The sequence below is a fragment of the Gymnogyps californianus genome, chromosome 1 (genome assembly GCF_018139145.2).
Source record: "Gymnogyps californianus isolate 813 chromosome 1, ASM1813914v2, whole genome shotgun sequence".
NCBI classification, from domain to species: Eukaryota; Metazoa; Chordata; class Aves; order Accipitriformes; family Cathartidae; genus Gymnogyps; species Gymnogyps californianus.
Window position 1 is genome coordinate 100,870,862 of NC_059471.1, and position 18,625 is coordinate 100,889,486.

The window sequence follows — 18,625 nt, forward strand, 5'->3', positions numbered from 1 at the left end:
TCTTTTAAAAAAACGAAGTATCTACCCTCTCTATGTTAGAAGATGTGCCTTGTTGTACATGAAACATTAGAAGTCCAGGGCAAACTTAAAAAAACTAAAAAGTTATCATTTAAGAAGGCTTGTACCTTTTAAACTAATATATCACTTTTTGAGTACCAGGCTGAGTTATCTGAAGAAAAACAATGTGACAGTAAGCATGATATAAAGAAATCCACACTATGTCTGATTTTACGCAGTGAGCAATAATTTGCATTTCCCTGAGAAATAAAACTCATGCAAATAAGATTTCCAGAGCTCAACAGCTGCAATGCTTCTACCTTTCTCATGTTGTTTGGCCTTTCAGAAAAGCTTCTATGGAACTGATGAAGCACTGGAAATACAAGAGAAGGTTTGAAGAGAATAATGAAGGACAATGAGGAAGACTAAAAGCAAATGAAGTTACAAATAAAGGGATAGCATCGAAATTCACAAAGACTGTAAAACTGGAGGTCAAAAATAATCTGTACTCTGAGTTATTAAAAACCAGTAACAGAATACCACAAAGTATAGATACTTATGTTCACATTTGTGATTTTATTTCTATCATAATAGATCTTATCCGGCTACAACTGCTGAAATAGCAACTGAACTAAAAATGTATATACATATCTGAGAATTAGCTGAAGAACACATCTTGAGCAAGTAAAGTTATGTGAGCCAAGATGTAAATTTGTGTTATAAACGTCTGTGTCTGCAGTGCAATATTGATTTTACTCCTGAGTAATACCACAGATTGGAGAGATCTATAAAGTAATAAAGTTATAAAAGGCAAGTTTTTATTCGACTCAGTGACTTGATTTTTCAGACGTGTTTTAAAAGATTAAAAGGGGTAAAATCAAACTGAAATGACAAAAAATGCTCTTTTAAAAGTCTGTTCTCCTTTTTATTAGAAAATAAAACCAATTTCACTCAACTTCCCTCTGTCCTAAGTTATTTGTAGAACTCCATGTTTTATTTAAATATTCAAAACATCTACTAAGATACAGACAGAAGTTGCTTCATTCCTGTCATTTATCAAATAGGTTTCAGGGCTTCACTGAAGGAAAATAGGAAATCTGCTTTGATTCCTGTAGGCCAGGTAGTTTCAGGTTATACCTCAAGATATATATGTATAAAATGTATACACTGCAGAAAAGGGAACTACTGGCACAGGGAAGACAAATATAAATAAATATTTGGTCACTCTATTCATTTTAAAAAGATTTAGCTATGTATTCTGAATATTTTAACACACCCTCTCCATGCATTTTATGGTGAAGAGACACACTGAAGTATGATTTGCATAAAATAATCCCTATACAAACCAGAACACAGCTTAACTCTTTTATTTATCTTCTCCAAGTCTAGGAATCCAAATAAGATGCTCTTGTTTTGAGGTTTTTATGAATTTCCTCTGCTACACAAAATTTTACACAAAATAAAACATATGTAAATGGATCACAGTAAATTTTCCTTTACCTTTGCACTATTGAGAAACCAGAGCTTGATGCTAATAACAAACAGCATCTATGTAGAATGAGGTAAAGAAAGCTACAGAGAATGAGGCATATATTTGAGGCTAATTATACCATCAGGAGAATTTCAGATTGAAACAGTTGCAAGTAAACTGAAATTAACAGTTTCAATTGTGTGTAAAGTCTTTGCAAACACAACCAGAACAGAATTACACTTCACAGTGATGAGAATTTGTTAAGGAAATAAAGAATTTGACCATAAGTAGCTAAAATGAGAGACACCTGATTGTTTCAGAAAACAAATGCTAACAGGCAAGATAAGCATCCAGAGACATCCAAATGTAAGCAAGAAACAGGCAGTACCTAGTTCTGAACAAAAAAACCCCTTCTGGAACTGCAGTACTAGTGTGCTGTCTCACTGCTTCTGGTAAACCAGAGTCATGATACTAAAGAGAGAACAGGAAGAGCTGCAGGCTTATTTGCATTTGACATAGAAATTAATTCCAATCAGTTGCCCATGACTTTAAATTTGTAAAAAATCTCCAACTAATAAATTAAAAACAAAAATTGTAACAAAAACAGGAGGCTATTGCCATTGGCAAGACAGTGGGTATAAAAATGTCTTACTACTAATTCTGGATACCAGTAGAACTGCATGAAAAGTCATGGATTTATACCAGAGGTATCCCCTCTGCTTATCAGTAAGGTAGGAAAAAGGAAAAAAATGCTGTTTTTTTAAAAAGTCAACATTAAAAAAAAAAATCCCTGACAGAGGAATGAGCAAACTATGAAATAGTCAAGCGACCACTAGAATCAGAAGAGTCCAAGAAAAATAAGAGTTTGTTTTTCAAGACACCAAGGGGTACACAAGACAACTTGTTTGGGGAGGAAGAAAAGAGAAGGAGGCTAAGATAATTCTTCCATTTACACCACTCAGAGCAGTACATATGCTTCCAGGCACATTAAACTTCCCTGCGTGCAGAGGGTACATGGTTCTGCGCTGATGGAATCACAGCAGTCAGAACTGTGGTGAGATCACCAAGTACAGAAAATGCACAGGCACCAGAACTGCAAAAAAAAAAAAAAAAGCCTGATCCTAAACAGAATTGTAGTGCGAACCCAAAGCTCCTCAAGCTTTTAGAGGCTGTGCCTTAAGAAGGCCAGTAAGAACTAGCAGGATGTGAGCTCCAACTGATTATGCAATTATGAAATATATGTGAAAGCACATTGTACATGATGGAGCCAGATTATTTCTGATATTTTAAAATTCAAAGAATCGCCACTGAGGAAACAAAAGCCACTGAAGAAGATAATGCAACGATGAGTATATCTTTGTTAGTTATATAGGAGTTACAGCACTGAAGTAACAACTTAATACACAAAGGGTTATGTTAATATTTATGTGTGGTGGCTGAGCACAGCCAGGGTGGACAGTCTGATCCAGCGTTCACATAATCAATAAGAGTTCTGCTGTCTTCCCTGACACTCCATCCAGCTTAGCATCATGCTGTATGGGTACATGTGGGTGAATCATCTGCAGCACCTAAACAGGACGTGTGGAGAGGCTTGACAAATCAGCAATCCAGTATCAAGGCAATAGGACATTATTTTCCCGGAGAGATCACTTTTTTTATGAGAGTTTCTAAGTCTAGGTCATTTACAAACCTCATTTTTGCTCTTCCTACAGTGGAGGGTATTAGGTCTGGCTTTTTGTCCAAGCTTCAAATTTAACAGTTGTTATTAAGACAGTAAAAGTGTCCTCCTATTTCCCAATTGCCTAATGTATTATTCTTTTCTTTTTCCGCTAGGATCGTGTAGCTGCAGCTGTGCACAGCTAGACCATTGCAACATTCCTGCAACCTCAACAGTGATGACAAAATAAAAGAGATGAAATGACCACTGGGCAAAATCTAAAAACCTGTTTAAAACTGCATGGACTCCACGGCAGGAAAAGCATTATTTAATCTAGGATACCTTATTCCCTTTACTACAATAAAATGAAATCCTGGGTCACAGTTTCAACTTCATGCTCCTCCTGCATTCGCGTACAAAGCTTCATATCAGATAAATATGAACTTGTCACATTTCAGCCTAGGGTTGTTATTTTTTTTTTAGTTTTTCAATGCTAGTTTGATCACAGATCACACAAATACCTTGTAAGAGGTGAGGATGAAGAGGCTGGTGAGCAGTAAGAACAGCTGTCATCTCATCGTGATCAGAAGGATGTATGTACTCATAAATGCTATTACCAGTAAGCTCCACCTGTGAAGAGACATGTAACACATGAAGCAGTGCAGCTGGCTATTTTTTTTCCTATCGCAAAACTGCTCTTAAGTAACCTGCATACACTGCATCTGGGTAACTACACACAATTTTGAAAACATAAATTGAATGTATCAAAACTATGTTCCAAATTATACCAATTAAACTGAGTTAATTCCTTCTTCAGCAGTAACTAATATTGTAGGGGCTTTTGTGGGAATTTCTGGTGATGACCCAGATACAGAAGAGCTGCTATTAGAGAGAGCTGGCAAATGAAGTGATAAACTAGAGCAGCTGTAGAAACGTTAGATTGCCACAAAATGGGATAAAATCTCTGTGAACTGTATTAATGTCTCTCAAGAAGACAGATATCAAAAAAAATAATGTTTCTACAGGTTCCCAGAATCTATCACCTGCATTCAGCTGGCAGCTGAGCCTTCAGAGCCAAACCACTAGACTTACACAATTCCTTTGTGTCTTTTCAAAGACGATCCACCATACTCAATCCACAGTAGTGTGAAGGGCTCAGAACAGTTGCCAGTGATTTCAAAAGGCAGACTTCCATAGATTTTCATGGGCTCTGGATTGAGCCTTCACTGCTATCAGTAAACATGCACAGTAAAGACTAGATAAATCTTAAATATCTGTGTATTCCTTCTTCTCACTTGAACTTTGCTCGCACAAGAATGTATTTCTGTCTTTCCCACTGTTGTACCCATAATAACTGTTGCGCAAAAAAATGAATGGCGTGCACCCTATGTCCTTTTTGCTAACTCTATTTGCCGCATATAAAACTCACCAACAAAAGTCTCCAGATAGATGCAGTAATTGATTTAAGGAGTGAACCAATACTTTGAGCCTGTGTTTTAAATTAGTGTCAGGCTGCCCAATTGTTCAGTGTGGCCTGATGTGCCTTGGGCCCCCAAGATCAGAGACAGCTGAGAGGTGAAGTAATTTAACCTATTATTCTGAGCCAATCCTACTGATTTGCTAAGATGTGTGAGTTGCCTTTTCTTTGGAATAAATGAAGTTGTCTACCCCACAAAGCAATCTTTTTCCGAAAATGTTTCTCATCATTCCATTTTCTGCATTATTCATGGAATGTCTCTTCCCAAGACTATGCAAACTAACTTTTTTCCTAGCCATCTATTCCCCACTGCTTCTTTCCAACAACCCCTCCCTGCAAAAACAAAAGCACCAACACTGATTTGACATTCTAACCAGAATAAAATTTTACTGAATAAGGGAAAAAAGAGAGAAAGAAAGAGAAAAAAGGAAAGGAGAGCTGGAGAGAGAGAAAGAGAGGAAGAAAGGTAGAGAGAAAGAGGTGAAGAAAGAGAGAGAAAGACAGGAAGAAAAGAAAGGAAGAGAGGGGACAAGAAGGAGAGAGAGAAGGAGAGAGAAGGGGAAAGGACATTATCTACATTGCTTCATTTATATAATTTTCTCTAAAAGTTCTCCTTAAAAAGCACTGGCTGTTCCTTTTCAGGATTGTAACAGGTGGAGACCTGTTATAGTAACACCCCATATTCAAGCTTTAGTGGCGGGCGAGGAAGGAAAATATACAATCTCACTGTGAGTCATGCTTCTCAATGCTTCTGTTTGTTTTTAATTACATGGGGAAAAACATATTGTAAATGTCCATAGCTATCTCTGTGAATATCATAATCACCTACAGACACATAAAACCGATTTTTAAAAAATTCTGATAATTCTTATGGTGATGGGAATTTCATTGGCCTATATGCTTAATAAACCAGAACATGAAAAAAATTATCGTTGCAAAAATGCACAGCTGTGGTCAGTGTTCAAACCAAAAGGAGTATCACTTATGACCCTGTTCTTATTATTTTATCTTTGGCTAATAGTGATTTTGCTGAAGAGTATGTTTTGCCTTTGAAATTAAAACAATTATATCAGAGAATACTGCTTCCAAAAAAACCCCATCGTTCATAGGTGGCTATGTGCAAACAATCTCTCCCTTCAATATAAAGACTTTCTTACAAAACCAACACCAACCAACCTGACTAGCAACATCACTGTAGTAATCCAAAAGATCTTGTTGCATCTCTGCTATTACTGAGTATAACCATAACCACATCAACATGCATCTGCTCTCTTACAAAGTATAACTCATGGGGTTCTCTTGCTTTCCAAAAGTCACTACCTATTTCAAAAGGACTACTCACAGTAATACACGTTTGTTCACAGGATTCACAGGACTGGACCCAAGGTCACAGTTTTATCCAAACTGTAATTTGTATCCCAGGGCTTATATCTAAAATTCAAAACTAAAGTGCTTTGTCAAAGTAATGACTAGTTTTTCTTGTTATACACATAGGAATATTTTCTACTCTGATGTACGCATTTGCAACCCCAGCAAAATCAGCGGGAGGTGAACATACGACGCTGAAACCAAAATTGACTGTAAAAATGCAAGTGGAAACATAAAGCCGTCAGCAAAGAGATGGGGGCTATGTAAGAGTCAAATAACCCAAATATGTATACATAATTTTGAAACTGACCACAGTCTCCTGCTATGCATAGTGCATGCATGCTATTTTAAAGCCTACAATGAAACACTGAAAACTTAAAAAAATAAATTATATGGTTCAATTCATGAACCTTCTAAAATCCCATGCCTCAGGATTATTAAACCAGCTTCCTCGATGCAGCTTTTTAATATCTGTAAATACCTGCTTACTACCAAATACCGCTGTTTCCTACTAAGAGGTTTTTTATGTGTAACTCAGCTGCACATTTTTTTCCTGCCAAGAAACGATTCATAATAAACACAGAGGACTAAGTAGAAGGATTCTAGAGCAAATAATTATATATTTTGCCTTTCATATACTTACTTGATGAAAGTAAAGTAAACTCTTGGAAAAGTTCAGATGTTTGTGGTTAAATATTTCAAGACTTATCAAAATTCAAAGATAAGCTTGGCTCCCTCATGGACCCAGAAAATAGCTGGAATAAGCTCCAGACCTTCAAAATTAAAAAAAAAAAAAAATCTTTCACCATTGTTTCCTAGGAGGATTTTCCTCTCCATTCTGTGTCTTTGGACTCTAAGGGGAAAAAATATTTGGGGAATTTGAACCTATTTGTTATCCATGGAAAAAAAGAGGCAAGGAATTGGCTCTCCCAGCTAGTACAAGTCAGTTCAACACTGGTCTGAGGCCAATTGAAATTAGATGGAGGAGGGGGTCCTAACCATCACTATTTACAATATTTACTGTTACATTTGAGAGCAAAGGCAGATCAAAATCCAAAGCCACAAATTAAGTGACAGGTCCACAAATTAAGATGTAGCCTTTTCAGAAATATTATTTCTGATTCTCTGATGCTGCAGACAGAAGTGAGTGAAGTAGTGTTGAAAAACAATCCTTAATGTTGTTTTTAAATTTTAAACTAGCTTAAATACACCAGCCAGTGAAGGGTTATTCAGAAGCTCTAATTTCTTTCTGCTGAAGTTAAATTCAAGATCAACTAGAAGATAAAGGCTACTGTAGTAGAACTCCAAGAATATCCTGCAAAATATTTTTAAATGGACTTTTTATTTAGTTTAAATATATATTTTTAAACAAATTACACTTTAACTGGAAATTGATGTGTGGACTAGTTAATTGTCAAATTATTTAATAAAAAGGCCTTTCTATGCACACTCTAAAAGATTTTCTACAATCATCATCACTCTGGTCTCAGCTTGTATTGGCTGGAGCTCTATAAGAGCACTTGTTGAAAATATAGTGTGGGATTATGACTTGGTGAGGGAGACTCGCAGAATTTGCTTCTACAGACCAATCTTATTCTTGCTGATGTCAGTGGCAAAATTCCCAGTGATTTCCAGAGAAGTAGGAACAAGAACTCATTTAGAGCCCTGGGAAGCTTACAGGAATATCCTAGTGTTAATGTATTAATAGCCTAGTACGTAGGAGTAGCCTAGTATTAATGCTAGTACTACTTAAAGCAAAATTGTCCCTTCAAAAATAGAGCATTGAGAAATAGCAAGAACAGATTAGATGATAAAACAGTATGAGGAAAGAGGGGGAAAAAATCACTGCCTTGTTTAGCTGGGGTTTTGTATTTGTAAATAAAAACTGTGCGCTGTGAAACTGCTGGAGCACTTAGTGTTTTGAGAGTCTAAAACATGCCCTTAAATTTCATATCCCTCTGTCCTCTTCGATCTATAGCTTTCTGGGGAGTTCAAGGATACAGCCCATTCATTTACAAATCTCTGCTAAAGTGAAATATCTGTGATTTTGCTTATTAAACTGACTTCAATGAGCAATATGACCAAATCCTCTAGTTTTCCTCGGCAGCTCTTGCACTAAGGGTTTATAGATATTTACATGTGCAATGCACATGGAATTCAGCCTGTGCAGATGGCCGTAAGGGTATGAGGGCTAAATGTGACTAAAGCCTGTGTGACGCTTTCAGTCCCCTCTCCTTGAATGTGGCAAAGTCTATTTAGTGCCCTACTGATCCCGTAGTTCTTTAATTTCACCAGATGACTGGATAATACTGAGACCTGCAAGATCTGATGACTTGATATTCCTCAAAAAGAAAGAAAAGAAAGAAACAATTTCTGGACAAAACCTGGAAGATCACTAAGCACTTATCAAACAGCAAGCAGCACGGGACAATGAGACTCTACTTCAGCAAGGGCAGATGGGAACACTCAGTGCTTTGGAATAATTGTACTGACTAAATGAATCTATTTAAGGAGTCAGCAACGTGGTGGAACTTTTCAAAAAGTTAAGGCGAGAAAAACATTTAATAAGGCTGCCGATTCAGAGTAGAAAATATGGCCATTCTCTAGGAAAGTTTATTCTAAAACAAAGCAATATTTAAAGTAATATGAACGTGCATTAAATGTTATGAAACGACTAATACTATACTGTAACAGACTCAACTGAACAAACTGCTTGAACTAAGAATGTTCCCTGGACACATTTTTTAAAGTTGGCAGGAAAAAAGTATCCACACAGAATATTGATTCTCAAAATTACTTTTTCTAAAAGAGATTACAAAAACAGGGATTGTAGTTGCCTTTGGATTTAGAAACGGTGTTTATCACATTATATACTTGCTTTTTCTAGCTGTTTAGAATTCTATTTTTTCGCACAGCTACTAACTCTAGTATCACTATTGTAAACACGCATCCAAAGAACTTCACAGTTTTTCAATCAAAAATATTAGTTACTACCAAAGTTAAAGTACACATATAATCTCCACAATTCAGCCCCTTCTCTGTTTATTGGCTATTGGAATAGCCACAGGGCGTATTCCCCAGACATTTTCAGAACATCCTGCTCTCTCTCACCTTCATCTCCTCATTCTTCTTCCCTCTGCTATTAAGTATTTATTTCACTTTTTTTAACTCAGAGAAGTGTTTGAGCTGCAACTGGTTCCGAAGAAACACTTCTGTTTCTTGCAAGTCTCATCCAGGGCCCAGTGAAATTAATTAGGAGTTTTTCTATTGGATTTCGGCAAGCTTTAGGTCAGGTGCTACCAATGAATTTGTATAGTACATTTACACACAAAGGTATGGAAACTTGCACTCTGCAATAAATTCAGGCTATTTGCCCTTGTGCCTATCCCAAGAAGGCAAAAAATTAGAAATGTCCTTCTAAGAAAAAAAACAATAAAACCCCCTTATACTTCTTGTGCAGAACAGTAGTAAACTGAGTTTTATGAGTTCTATCACAACCATATAAAACGCTTTACTGAAAAGACCACTGAGCTGGAAAAACTCAGGAAAAACTACCCTGAATTCCATGTGAACACTCATAAATCTGCCCCCCTTTTCTTTTTTTCCTAAAGCACATTTACCATAAAACTCATGTTCCACATCAGATTTCCTCTCTATTTCATAGCAAGTCTCAATATCTTACACAATCTAAAACATATAGACTTGAATTCTAAACTTTATTTCAGACGTATAGCGTTACCACACAAGCAATAGGTTTGGGTTTCAAGCTCTGTATATATCTGCAATTTGCAATATCATATTATTTATTGCCCTTCTTAAAGGTAATGAGGAGTAAAATACAATGAACAAGAAAAGATATAAAGACAGTCATGATGTGGTTGTAAGTAAAGGAAACTTGAATATTTAAGTAAGGCCATTTGTCAGAGAACAAAGTCAAAGCTTCAAATACCCCTAAAAAACAATGACATTATATACATGGCAAGATACCAGTATTAGGTTCCAAATCTAGTATCTGTATTAAACAGATGGACAGAATAAATCACTCATACCTGAGATAAGCCTAGATGTACAGATGCTGTTTCTGAGATGTACATTATTTTGCCATCTGATGCTACCACGAAAACAAAGCCATCCAAAGTCTGAAAAAGAGAAATATGTACGGTAAAAAGCAAGCACTCTGTTTAAACCATTTACAGTGAAAAAGTTTTTGAAGTCTTTTGGAGGAAGATTGCTATCCAACTTCAACAGCAGCAAATAGCAGCAAAATTTAAGGAACAGAAACCTTTATCTGATGCTGTTCCTACAAACTCTACGACACACGCACACATTGTGAAATCCAATTCATTCCCCCTACAGATGCTAGCTTTACTGCTTCACTTTAAGTTAACATTCTCCTGTTGATTCTGGTTATTTTAGTACTTAGTACAAATCCTGAGCTATGTGGTACTTAGGGGAAAGTCTAGTACTACGCAAGCCATTTTTTATGGTATAATTGGCAGACACAGCTTACCACTATTTGCAATATATTTAATGATACTGTAAGCAATGCTTTACATTTCTTTGACTATATTTTTAATAATGTCTTTCTGAACAGAGGGCTGTCTGCTATGTAACTATGAGAACCTAGGAAAAGAAAGTAAAATGAATCAGCATGCAAAACTTTATCACACTTGAAGAGAGATATTAATGCTCATTAAGCTGTATCCTTACAGTCTGTGAATCTCGACTAGTGGTAATACGCAATGCAAACTTGAGATGCAATCTTACAAATTCTCATTGACGGGATATTGACCGGAAGGTAAATATTACTTGTGTGAGTAAAAACTGAAGTTTAATTTAGTCATATATCATTCATACAAGAAAAAATAATATGATGCAAATGGTACAGGTTAGCCAAAACTGGCCATGATTTGGACATACAAACTATCAGTTTGGCGGTACCTTGATTCTTCAGTGCCCAATTTGAGGCATTTTTTCAAGAGTATCTTATATCCTCAGTCAAAAAGTGTCTATTATCTCTAACCAGTTTAGGAAGCTTTGATCAACACCTACATATGAATGTCACTGGAAAATACATTTGGAAGAGAAGAATAATTTTTACACTACACAGATAAAACAAACATGTATCTTAATTCATCTTTTAAATTACTGAACCAGGAGAGAAGCAATAAAATCCTGTATGCTTCATGCTCTTACAGCACTGCCCCAATAAGAAAATATTCCAAATTATTCTCTGGCCTACTAATGATTCTACAGCATGTAATTGAAACCAGATTACTCTTTGCCTTCACTTTTTTTCTTTTTTTGGAACATAAATTAAATTTTGTAGAAGTATTATAATGGGAAATAAATTATTGCACCCTTAGCCATAACTTTGCTTTTAAACACTGTCATCTTGCAATTGCTCTACCCATTATCATAACTAAAACTGTGTCAATGCTTCCATTACTGCATTATATGGTGCAGTAGGTCTCTAACTTTCCTATACAGAAAAGCATATTGAAGCTGAAACTTCACATGTAAGGTTTCAGTGGAAAGAACCCTTTAAAAAGTTTACAGTAAATGTGGGTTTATTAAAATGTTAAACATTCATAATTCAGAAATAACTGAACTGTAAAATGAGTATTACAGGTGATTAGCATATAATGTTACTTAAGTTCATTTAATGCCAGACAAAATGTGAAATGGCTAACAGGGAGGAGAAGCAAGTGTAACAACAATGATTTTTATGATATAATTGGGTATGTATTTTCTAGGTAGACTAGTGATTCGGAAAGAGCTGATAGGACATCAGCTAGTTAGAACAAAATTTTCAAGGCTAGAAATACCTCCACATGAGATATAGTTTGAACTTTATCAATTTCCATTTACTATATGCGGTCAGTAACGCATGCTTCAAATCACCCTACCGAAAGCGTGCTCTCTTTTTACTGCAGAAGAATGGATGGCGTTTTACAGGGCTGCAGCAACAAATAAATAACTGTGCACGTCACTTTCAATGTCGGACGACCTCGAACAGCTTTCCTAGCCAGCCCACCCTGCCGCCCCTTTACCTCGCCCAGCCTACTTGCGGCTTGCTTCAGCCTGGGGAGAACGGCAGCTACCTGAGGGGGCTGCGCGCGGCCCTCCGGCCGCGGCCAACGGCCGGGGCGCGAGGCGGGCGCGGGGGGCCAACGGCCGGGGCTCGCCCCGCGCGCCACCGGCTGGCGGGGCCGAAGGTGGGCGAGCCCTCCCGGCGACTCGGCGGGGGGAAGCGGCCACAGGCCCCGAACAGAGTTTCTGTTGAGGTTTTTATCCCCAGCCGAGCGAACAGTTAAAATAGCTCCAGCTCTGTGACCAGGAATTAACCTCCCACAATAAAAACGGCCGTTAAATGATTACGGTTTACTAGGTCTTTAAAATCGGGGAGAAAAACCCTCGCTGTATTAAGTTCACATATAAAAAAATGGAGCTAAACGTAATTTCTTTCCCCCCCCCCCTCCCCGGCTGGCACACACGCCCCAAGCTACGACTTCCTAAACTCTCCTACGCAGGGGGAATTCAGAGGAATGCCAGAGCAGATCAACGGGATTGTGAACAACGGTATTTTCAGGTGCTAACGTCCACGGGAGATCTAATCCAGATGTTCACCCCCCGCCTCGGGAGCCCTGCGCTCCCTTACGGGTTTCCCCTCCCGAGTCACCGGCGGAGAACGACGATCCCCGGTGCCCGGCACTCCTCCAGCCTAAACGCGCTCCCCGTTGCCGCTCGCCGAGGGCTGCCTGAGGGACATCCCCCGCAGCTCTGGGGCGTCTGGTTATCGCTTTTACGGCTGGGAGACACTTTGCATGCACAGACAGCCCATTAGTGCCGTGGTAAGCTGTTACTTCTACTAGTATCGAAGGCGACAACAAGAACAAACACAAACAAACAAAAAAAAAATGTGAAGTGGTTGGTGTCTCGGTTTTTCTCCCCTCCAGGCCGGTCTGAGTCTCGGGAGTCAGAGGAAGGGTTCACCCAGGCTCCTCTCGCGGTGCGGGGGAGAGGAGGAAGAAGAGGAGGAGGAGGAGGAGGAGGAGGAGGAGGAGGAGAGGCGGGAGGTTGCTCGCACCGCAACACCAGACTTGCGATGCGCAGTGTCTACGAGAGGAGGAAGGCGTCCACTACCTGAAGCAAATGGGATCCGAGCTCCTTGGCCACGTTGTCCAAGGGCCCTATCCTGCTCGGCTGTCCCCAGGCGTCGCCCAGACCTGCAAGGGAACCAAGGAGCTGGTTATTGCGGGGAAGCGGAGCCGGGCCCGCCCTGCCTCCCCGGCGGGACACACGCTGACCGCGCTGCCCGCAACCCGCCCGCTCTCCCCCCTTCTCCCGCGGGGAGCGGGCCAGGCCGCGACGTGGGGGCTCAGGAGGTGGGAAAGGCCGAGTCCCTTCTACACACACGCATGGGAAGGGCATTGCTCTTTTTCTGGAGGTCCCGGCGAGGGCACCCCAGAGGACCCGCTTTCTCCCTCCGCGGAGAGCCGCCCGCCCTCCAGCGCGCCCCCAGGGAGGCGCCTGCCCCAACCCCTTCCCCTCGCTGGCCATGCCGGCACCGTCCTGCCAGCACCACCGTGCCCGTCCCCCCCTTCCCCCGCGGCCGGGCTGACGGAAGGCTGGCCACACACTGAGGACCCGAGGGACGAGCCGCCGCGGAGGCAGGCGCGGAGCACCCGGCCTGCCAGCAGCCTTGCCAGGCACAGCGCAGGGCACTTGGCGCCCAGCGGGGGGTTCCCACACGGGAGGCACAAGGAGCTGCGAGACACTCGCCTGTCTTCAATTACCGCCCCGGCCACGCGTGCTCCCGGCGGGAGGTGCGGCAGGACGGCCCCTGACACCCGGCCGCGGGCCTGCCTGGCGCGGCCCCCCCGCCCCGCTGCCCTCCACTCCTGCCGCCGGCCGGCGGGCTGGGCCGGAGCGTAGCTTGCGCGGGGGTGCCGCTGCCCACCACCCCCACGCTGGCCAAGGCGGGTCCAGGCTGAGGAGGGGGCTGAGGAGGTTAAAGAGGGCCGGAGCTCAGTCGGGGAGAAACTGCCCCGACGGCCTCTTCACCTGCGCACGGAGGGGACCGAGCAATTTGCCGGCGCGACTACACAGCTTCGCCCCCTTCCCACCCCTGCCCGCGTCCAGCCCGGCCCCGGCCGAGCCCCGGCCCCGCTGACCCGACAGGCCCGACCCGGCCCCGCCGCTCCGCCGTAGCGCTGCCCGGCGGGCTGGGGGGAGCCCGTGCGGCCAGCACTGCCTTGGTGACAGCGAAAGGTTATTGACGAAGACGTGTGGGGGAAGGGGGGGCTTGGGACGGGGACGGGGGGGGAGCTGGTATGGGGTTGGTTGGTTGGCTGGTTGGTTTGTTTGTTTTTCATTTCCTCCATGCAAAGAAGGCTTGCACCAGCTCCCCGGTGGAGCCGAGACCACTACCCGTGCCAGCTGAAGAGCTGGAAACTCATGTCGGCACCTGATGGCAGGCTCTGCAGCGTGCCCTTGCCCGCAAGAGCTCACAGACGGTGGGAGAAAGGGGGGACGGGACCGCATCCGTTTAATGCCTCCTTTTTGAAGAGAAAGGACAGCCCTCGGGGCTACAGCACCGCTTCTGAGAGGCCACGGAGCCCTAAGGGCGTTCCTGCCCCTGCTTCCCTGCAGCCGAGAGGCGCTGCGGAAGGGCCGGTGGCGGGTGAAAGGCGGGGATGCTCGGTGCTGCCAGCTCGGCGGTGCTGGAGGCCGGGGTGCGGCGCCGCGAACTCCACAAGCGCCCTGGCTCACTGCGGCCGGGGGCCCCGGGGGTCCCGTCTGTAGCGTTTCGCGTGGGCGCACACGCGTGCGATGGATGCACAGCCCTGCGCCCTTCAGCCCGGGCAGCCTTCAGCGTCGCTGCAAACTGATGTGCAGCCATGAAACCGAGCGCCGCGTTTTCCTCCGGTGCCCTCTCACTGACCAGGTGCTTTCAAAGAAACCTCCCGCGGCAAGCTTGCAAGGGCAAAGGCTTCTGCAGCGGGAGCCCCGCTCGGCTCCGTTACGGGAGAGAGAAGGAGCTGGCACCCAGGCGGAAAGCCCTGCCCTAAGCTCCAGCTCTGGAGCGTGTTTCCAAACGCCCCGCCTGAAGCCCTCCCGGATACGCCTATCCTTTGGCCGGGCGTCCACAGGTAGCCCTGGTCTAGAAACGATGGGAGCCTTTCTCCCCGCTCTTGGGGCCTCCCTTGGGGTGGACAGGATCTCCCACTGGAGGAACGGGGGGCGGCGGAGAGGACGCGTGGCGAAGTGCGGCTGCCCGCGGTGCCTCCCCCCGAGTTTCACCTCCTCCCGGTGCCCCGGTGTCAGCGGAGCCTGGCCCCACGGCCCCGCGCCCGCCGGGCAAGCACAAAGAAGCCCCCGGCTCCCAGCGCCAGACAGGGTACCCCGGGGACCTTCGCCGGCCCTGGCGCCTCCTTTTCGCCGTCGCAAGGCAGTAGCAGCACCCAAGGTCGGTCCCAAGAAGAGGCGTCTGTCTCCCCACCCCGTGTCAGTCGCTCCGGCTGCCCCAGCGGGTCTCTCCAAACCGCGCCGCAGAAGTGCACGGTGTGCGGCTGCGCTTTCCTGTGGGTAGGGGAAAGACACCTTCCCTTCGCTGAGAGAAGTGTTTGGCCACACACTGGGAAATCTGCTTTGAAGAGCCAACGAAAAGTCACACTTTTCTACCGCCGTTTCCCAATTCGCAGTTTGGAGAAGGCTCCTAAACTTCCAGGGACCCGTTAAAATGTTCTTTCTGCTGAAACGCTGCTTCCCCTGGGGCGAAAAGTTTGAGGATCGCAGAGACATCCTGCAGTCTCTTTCCCGAGACGGTAACAAATGCAAACGACAGAGTCAGTCCTGGTGCTGCGCGGCTTGCCCTTATTTCGATTTACTAATTGCAAATCTCGAAACATGGGATTGTAACCCTACAAAGGTGTTACGCACAGCGGTGTAAAAACTGTCCTGAACCGAGCCCTAACTTTCCGAAGGACGAAGCAGATTTATTCTTTGAGCCACTCACGAAGAAGCTCTTCAAGAACGAACGGTTTCTTTGCCCCACCCGTGCGTGGCAATCTGCTCCGTCCCGTCCGTTACGGCTGGCCAGGTACGGTTTCACAGCATCCCCAAAATATCCACTATTTTTGAGGTTTTTTCCTAACCCGGACTAAAAAAGTCACTCCCGCAGATTTGTTCCCTTTGAAATTTTAAATTGGAGTTGCAATTGCGAACTCGCATCAAACGTAAACACGTTCGGTGGATCAGCCTGGCATTCGTCTAAGCTTATTTTAAAGCCGGTGATTTTATCATTTAATCCACCAGCAGATCGTTTTAAAGGTGGAAACGAAACGAACAAAACCTTGCGTTCAGATAAAGGACTAACGCCCATTAGCTCGTCTTCCGAGAGATTTGCAAACGCGCAGCGTACGTCCTGTAAACATATGGATGCAATAGACTCAGCCGAGCCGCTCCTGCCCAGCCACTAAATAACGCACATTTTCACTCACTGGACTGGAGCGAGGCCAAAAGAGCTGCCGATACAAAGCGAGCGTTTCCTACATCGCTTAAACGCGGTGGGAGTTTGCTGGGACGGCCCCGGCCGGGAAGGGGTCTCCGGCGGGGGAGGTTGACGGGTCTCCGACACGGCTGTGCAGCCGGTGCGGTGCCGGGCGGGACATTTCGAAGGAAACCTTTAAAAATTGCGGCACGAATTACCTGCCACGCTGGCCCAGAGAGCGGTTTCCCTGCGAGCGAGCGAGCGAGCAGCTGGCGCATCCTTCCTGCAAATGCTGGGGACACCCGTGGGGGTGGCCTGTGCCCCCAGCGCAGCCTCTTTGCCGTGCTAGAGGGTAGGGGATCGCCTACAGCCAGCGGCTTGGGGCGACTCCGGGCGCTGCCGGTAGGGTAAAGCCCGGAGAGCAGGAGCCGGGCTCAGCGGCAGAGCCCGCCCCGGCGGGCAGGAGCTGGCAGGACGAAGCGCTGCCTGCGGGGAGGGTGACTCGCCGATCCCAGGCGCAACCTCCTCTTTCCCGGCATCCCGCCGTCGGCAAACATGGATGAGAGATGACCCCCTCTCCTTGTTTGCCCTCCATTTACTGGTGTCTGTGACGACCGCCGGTCCCGTCCCCACTGGGACCGGGACCGTGCTGGGGGGGCAGGACGGGCACAGCGGGATGCCTGGCAGGCAACGCTAAGGGGGAAATAACCGGCCCTGATCGCAATTGTGCCCCCCAGCAACCCCCGGGCACCGGGCGGCAGGTTCGGCTCCCACGACGGCGTCCCAGGGACAGAGAGGGGGTTTTGCACAGGCACCCCAAAGTACGTGCTACTTTTGCAGTTGAAAGACGTGAGGGTTCTCATACGAACGCGTCCCCCTCCCTTCGGCAAACCTGGGCACGATTTCCCCCCCACCGTCCTTTGACATCTCTGGCTGTTTTTCAAAGTACCTCAACGTTCACTTTGTACCATTTCCCAGTTTCCAGGGAGGAGGGTGAGTTAAACTGTAATAAGATCTAGAAATATTTGAGAACAACTCCCACCTTTGCTCTCCATATATATAAATTCGTATACACACACATTTGAAAGCCCGGTAGCTTTTCTGCTTGGGATTCTGCTAAAAGAATTACTTAGCCATGTATTATGTTAAGTATCGGATTGCCCTGTAACTTGGAGTATTTCCTTTGTGTCTACTGTATTGTTCCCCGGCTCCCCCGGAGCGCATGGTCCCCCCGCGTTATTCAATCGCTATCCTTCACAAGGAACCTGGGTCAACTACAAGCGCCGGGATTTTCAGCGCCGCCTCTCCTGGGGGATTTTTCCCCAAGGCAGTTGTGCCTCCTTCGGCCGGCAGACCAACGGGGAAATTACCGGGGGGACGGCGAGCTGCCAGCCCCGGCACCCCGCCGGGGACGGGGCGGAGGCGGCCCCTGCCCTCCGTCTAGCTTTGTCTCCCTCGTTTAGGCGAGGCCCAGGGTTGGATGGGGAGGGGGTGGCCTGTCAGCCCGTGAGGTGGGGGAGGCAGCGGGGCTCTGGGCGAGGGTCAGAGCTGACACCTTGCCCTAAGCCCCGTCTGCAGCGGGGGGCGAGGTATCTCAGCCCCGACGGCACAGAGGATCGCAACGCTTAATAGGCGAGTCCGAGAGTCCGGGACGGGTCTGGAGCCGACGGAGAGCCCCCGGCCCCGGTGGGGGTAATCTCTGCTCGGCGGGGGAGGCTCCCACGCCGGGGTCGCTTTGGGAAGGAGCAGGGCTGCGTTAGCTTAACTGCGGCAGGGATGTGCCGGGCCGCCCGCCTCCTCTCTGTGGGCTTCAGCGTCACCGGCGCGAAAGGCGGCCGAGGGCTGGGCGATGGGAGCGACGGACGTAAAGATCAAGACTTTAGTTTAAAAAAAAAAAAGAAAAGAAAAAGGAAAACAGAAAAAGGCCAAGTCCCAGAGAATAAAAAACAACAAAAAGGCCCTCCAGGACACCCGGACAAACCCAAACCCGGCTTTTGCCGGCGAGCCAGAGACACCAGATCATGTTAACAGGCCCGAAAGCGGGCGCACGACAAACAGCGAGGTCCCGGGCACAGCCGCAGCTACCCCGGCAGTGACCCCCTCCCTCCCTCCCTCCCTCCCTGCCGGGCGGGAGAGGCCAGAGCCACCCCGCCGCCGCCG

At 45.5% G+C, this 18,625-nt stretch overlaps 1 protein-coding gene across 1 annotated transcript in view; it reads right to left on the reverse strand.

The window, feature by feature from the left end:
- The window catches only part of SIM2 (SIM bHLH transcription factor 2), a 58,552-nt gene that overhangs the window by 35,761 nt on the left and 4,166 nt on the right, over positions 1 to 18,625 (reverse strand). Inside the window, exons 2-4 of the mRNA XM_050913441.1 lie at positions 13,117 to 13,199; positions 10,020 to 10,109; positions 3,647 to 3,755 (exon numbers count right to left, since the gene is read on the reverse strand). Of these exons, the coding sequence (XP_050769398.1) occupies positions 3,647 to 3,755; positions 10,020 to 10,109; positions 13,117 to 13,199 (282 nt within the window). The remainder of the gene's footprint in view (positions 1 to 3,646; positions 3,756 to 10,019; positions 10,110 to 13,116; positions 13,200 to 18,625) is intronic.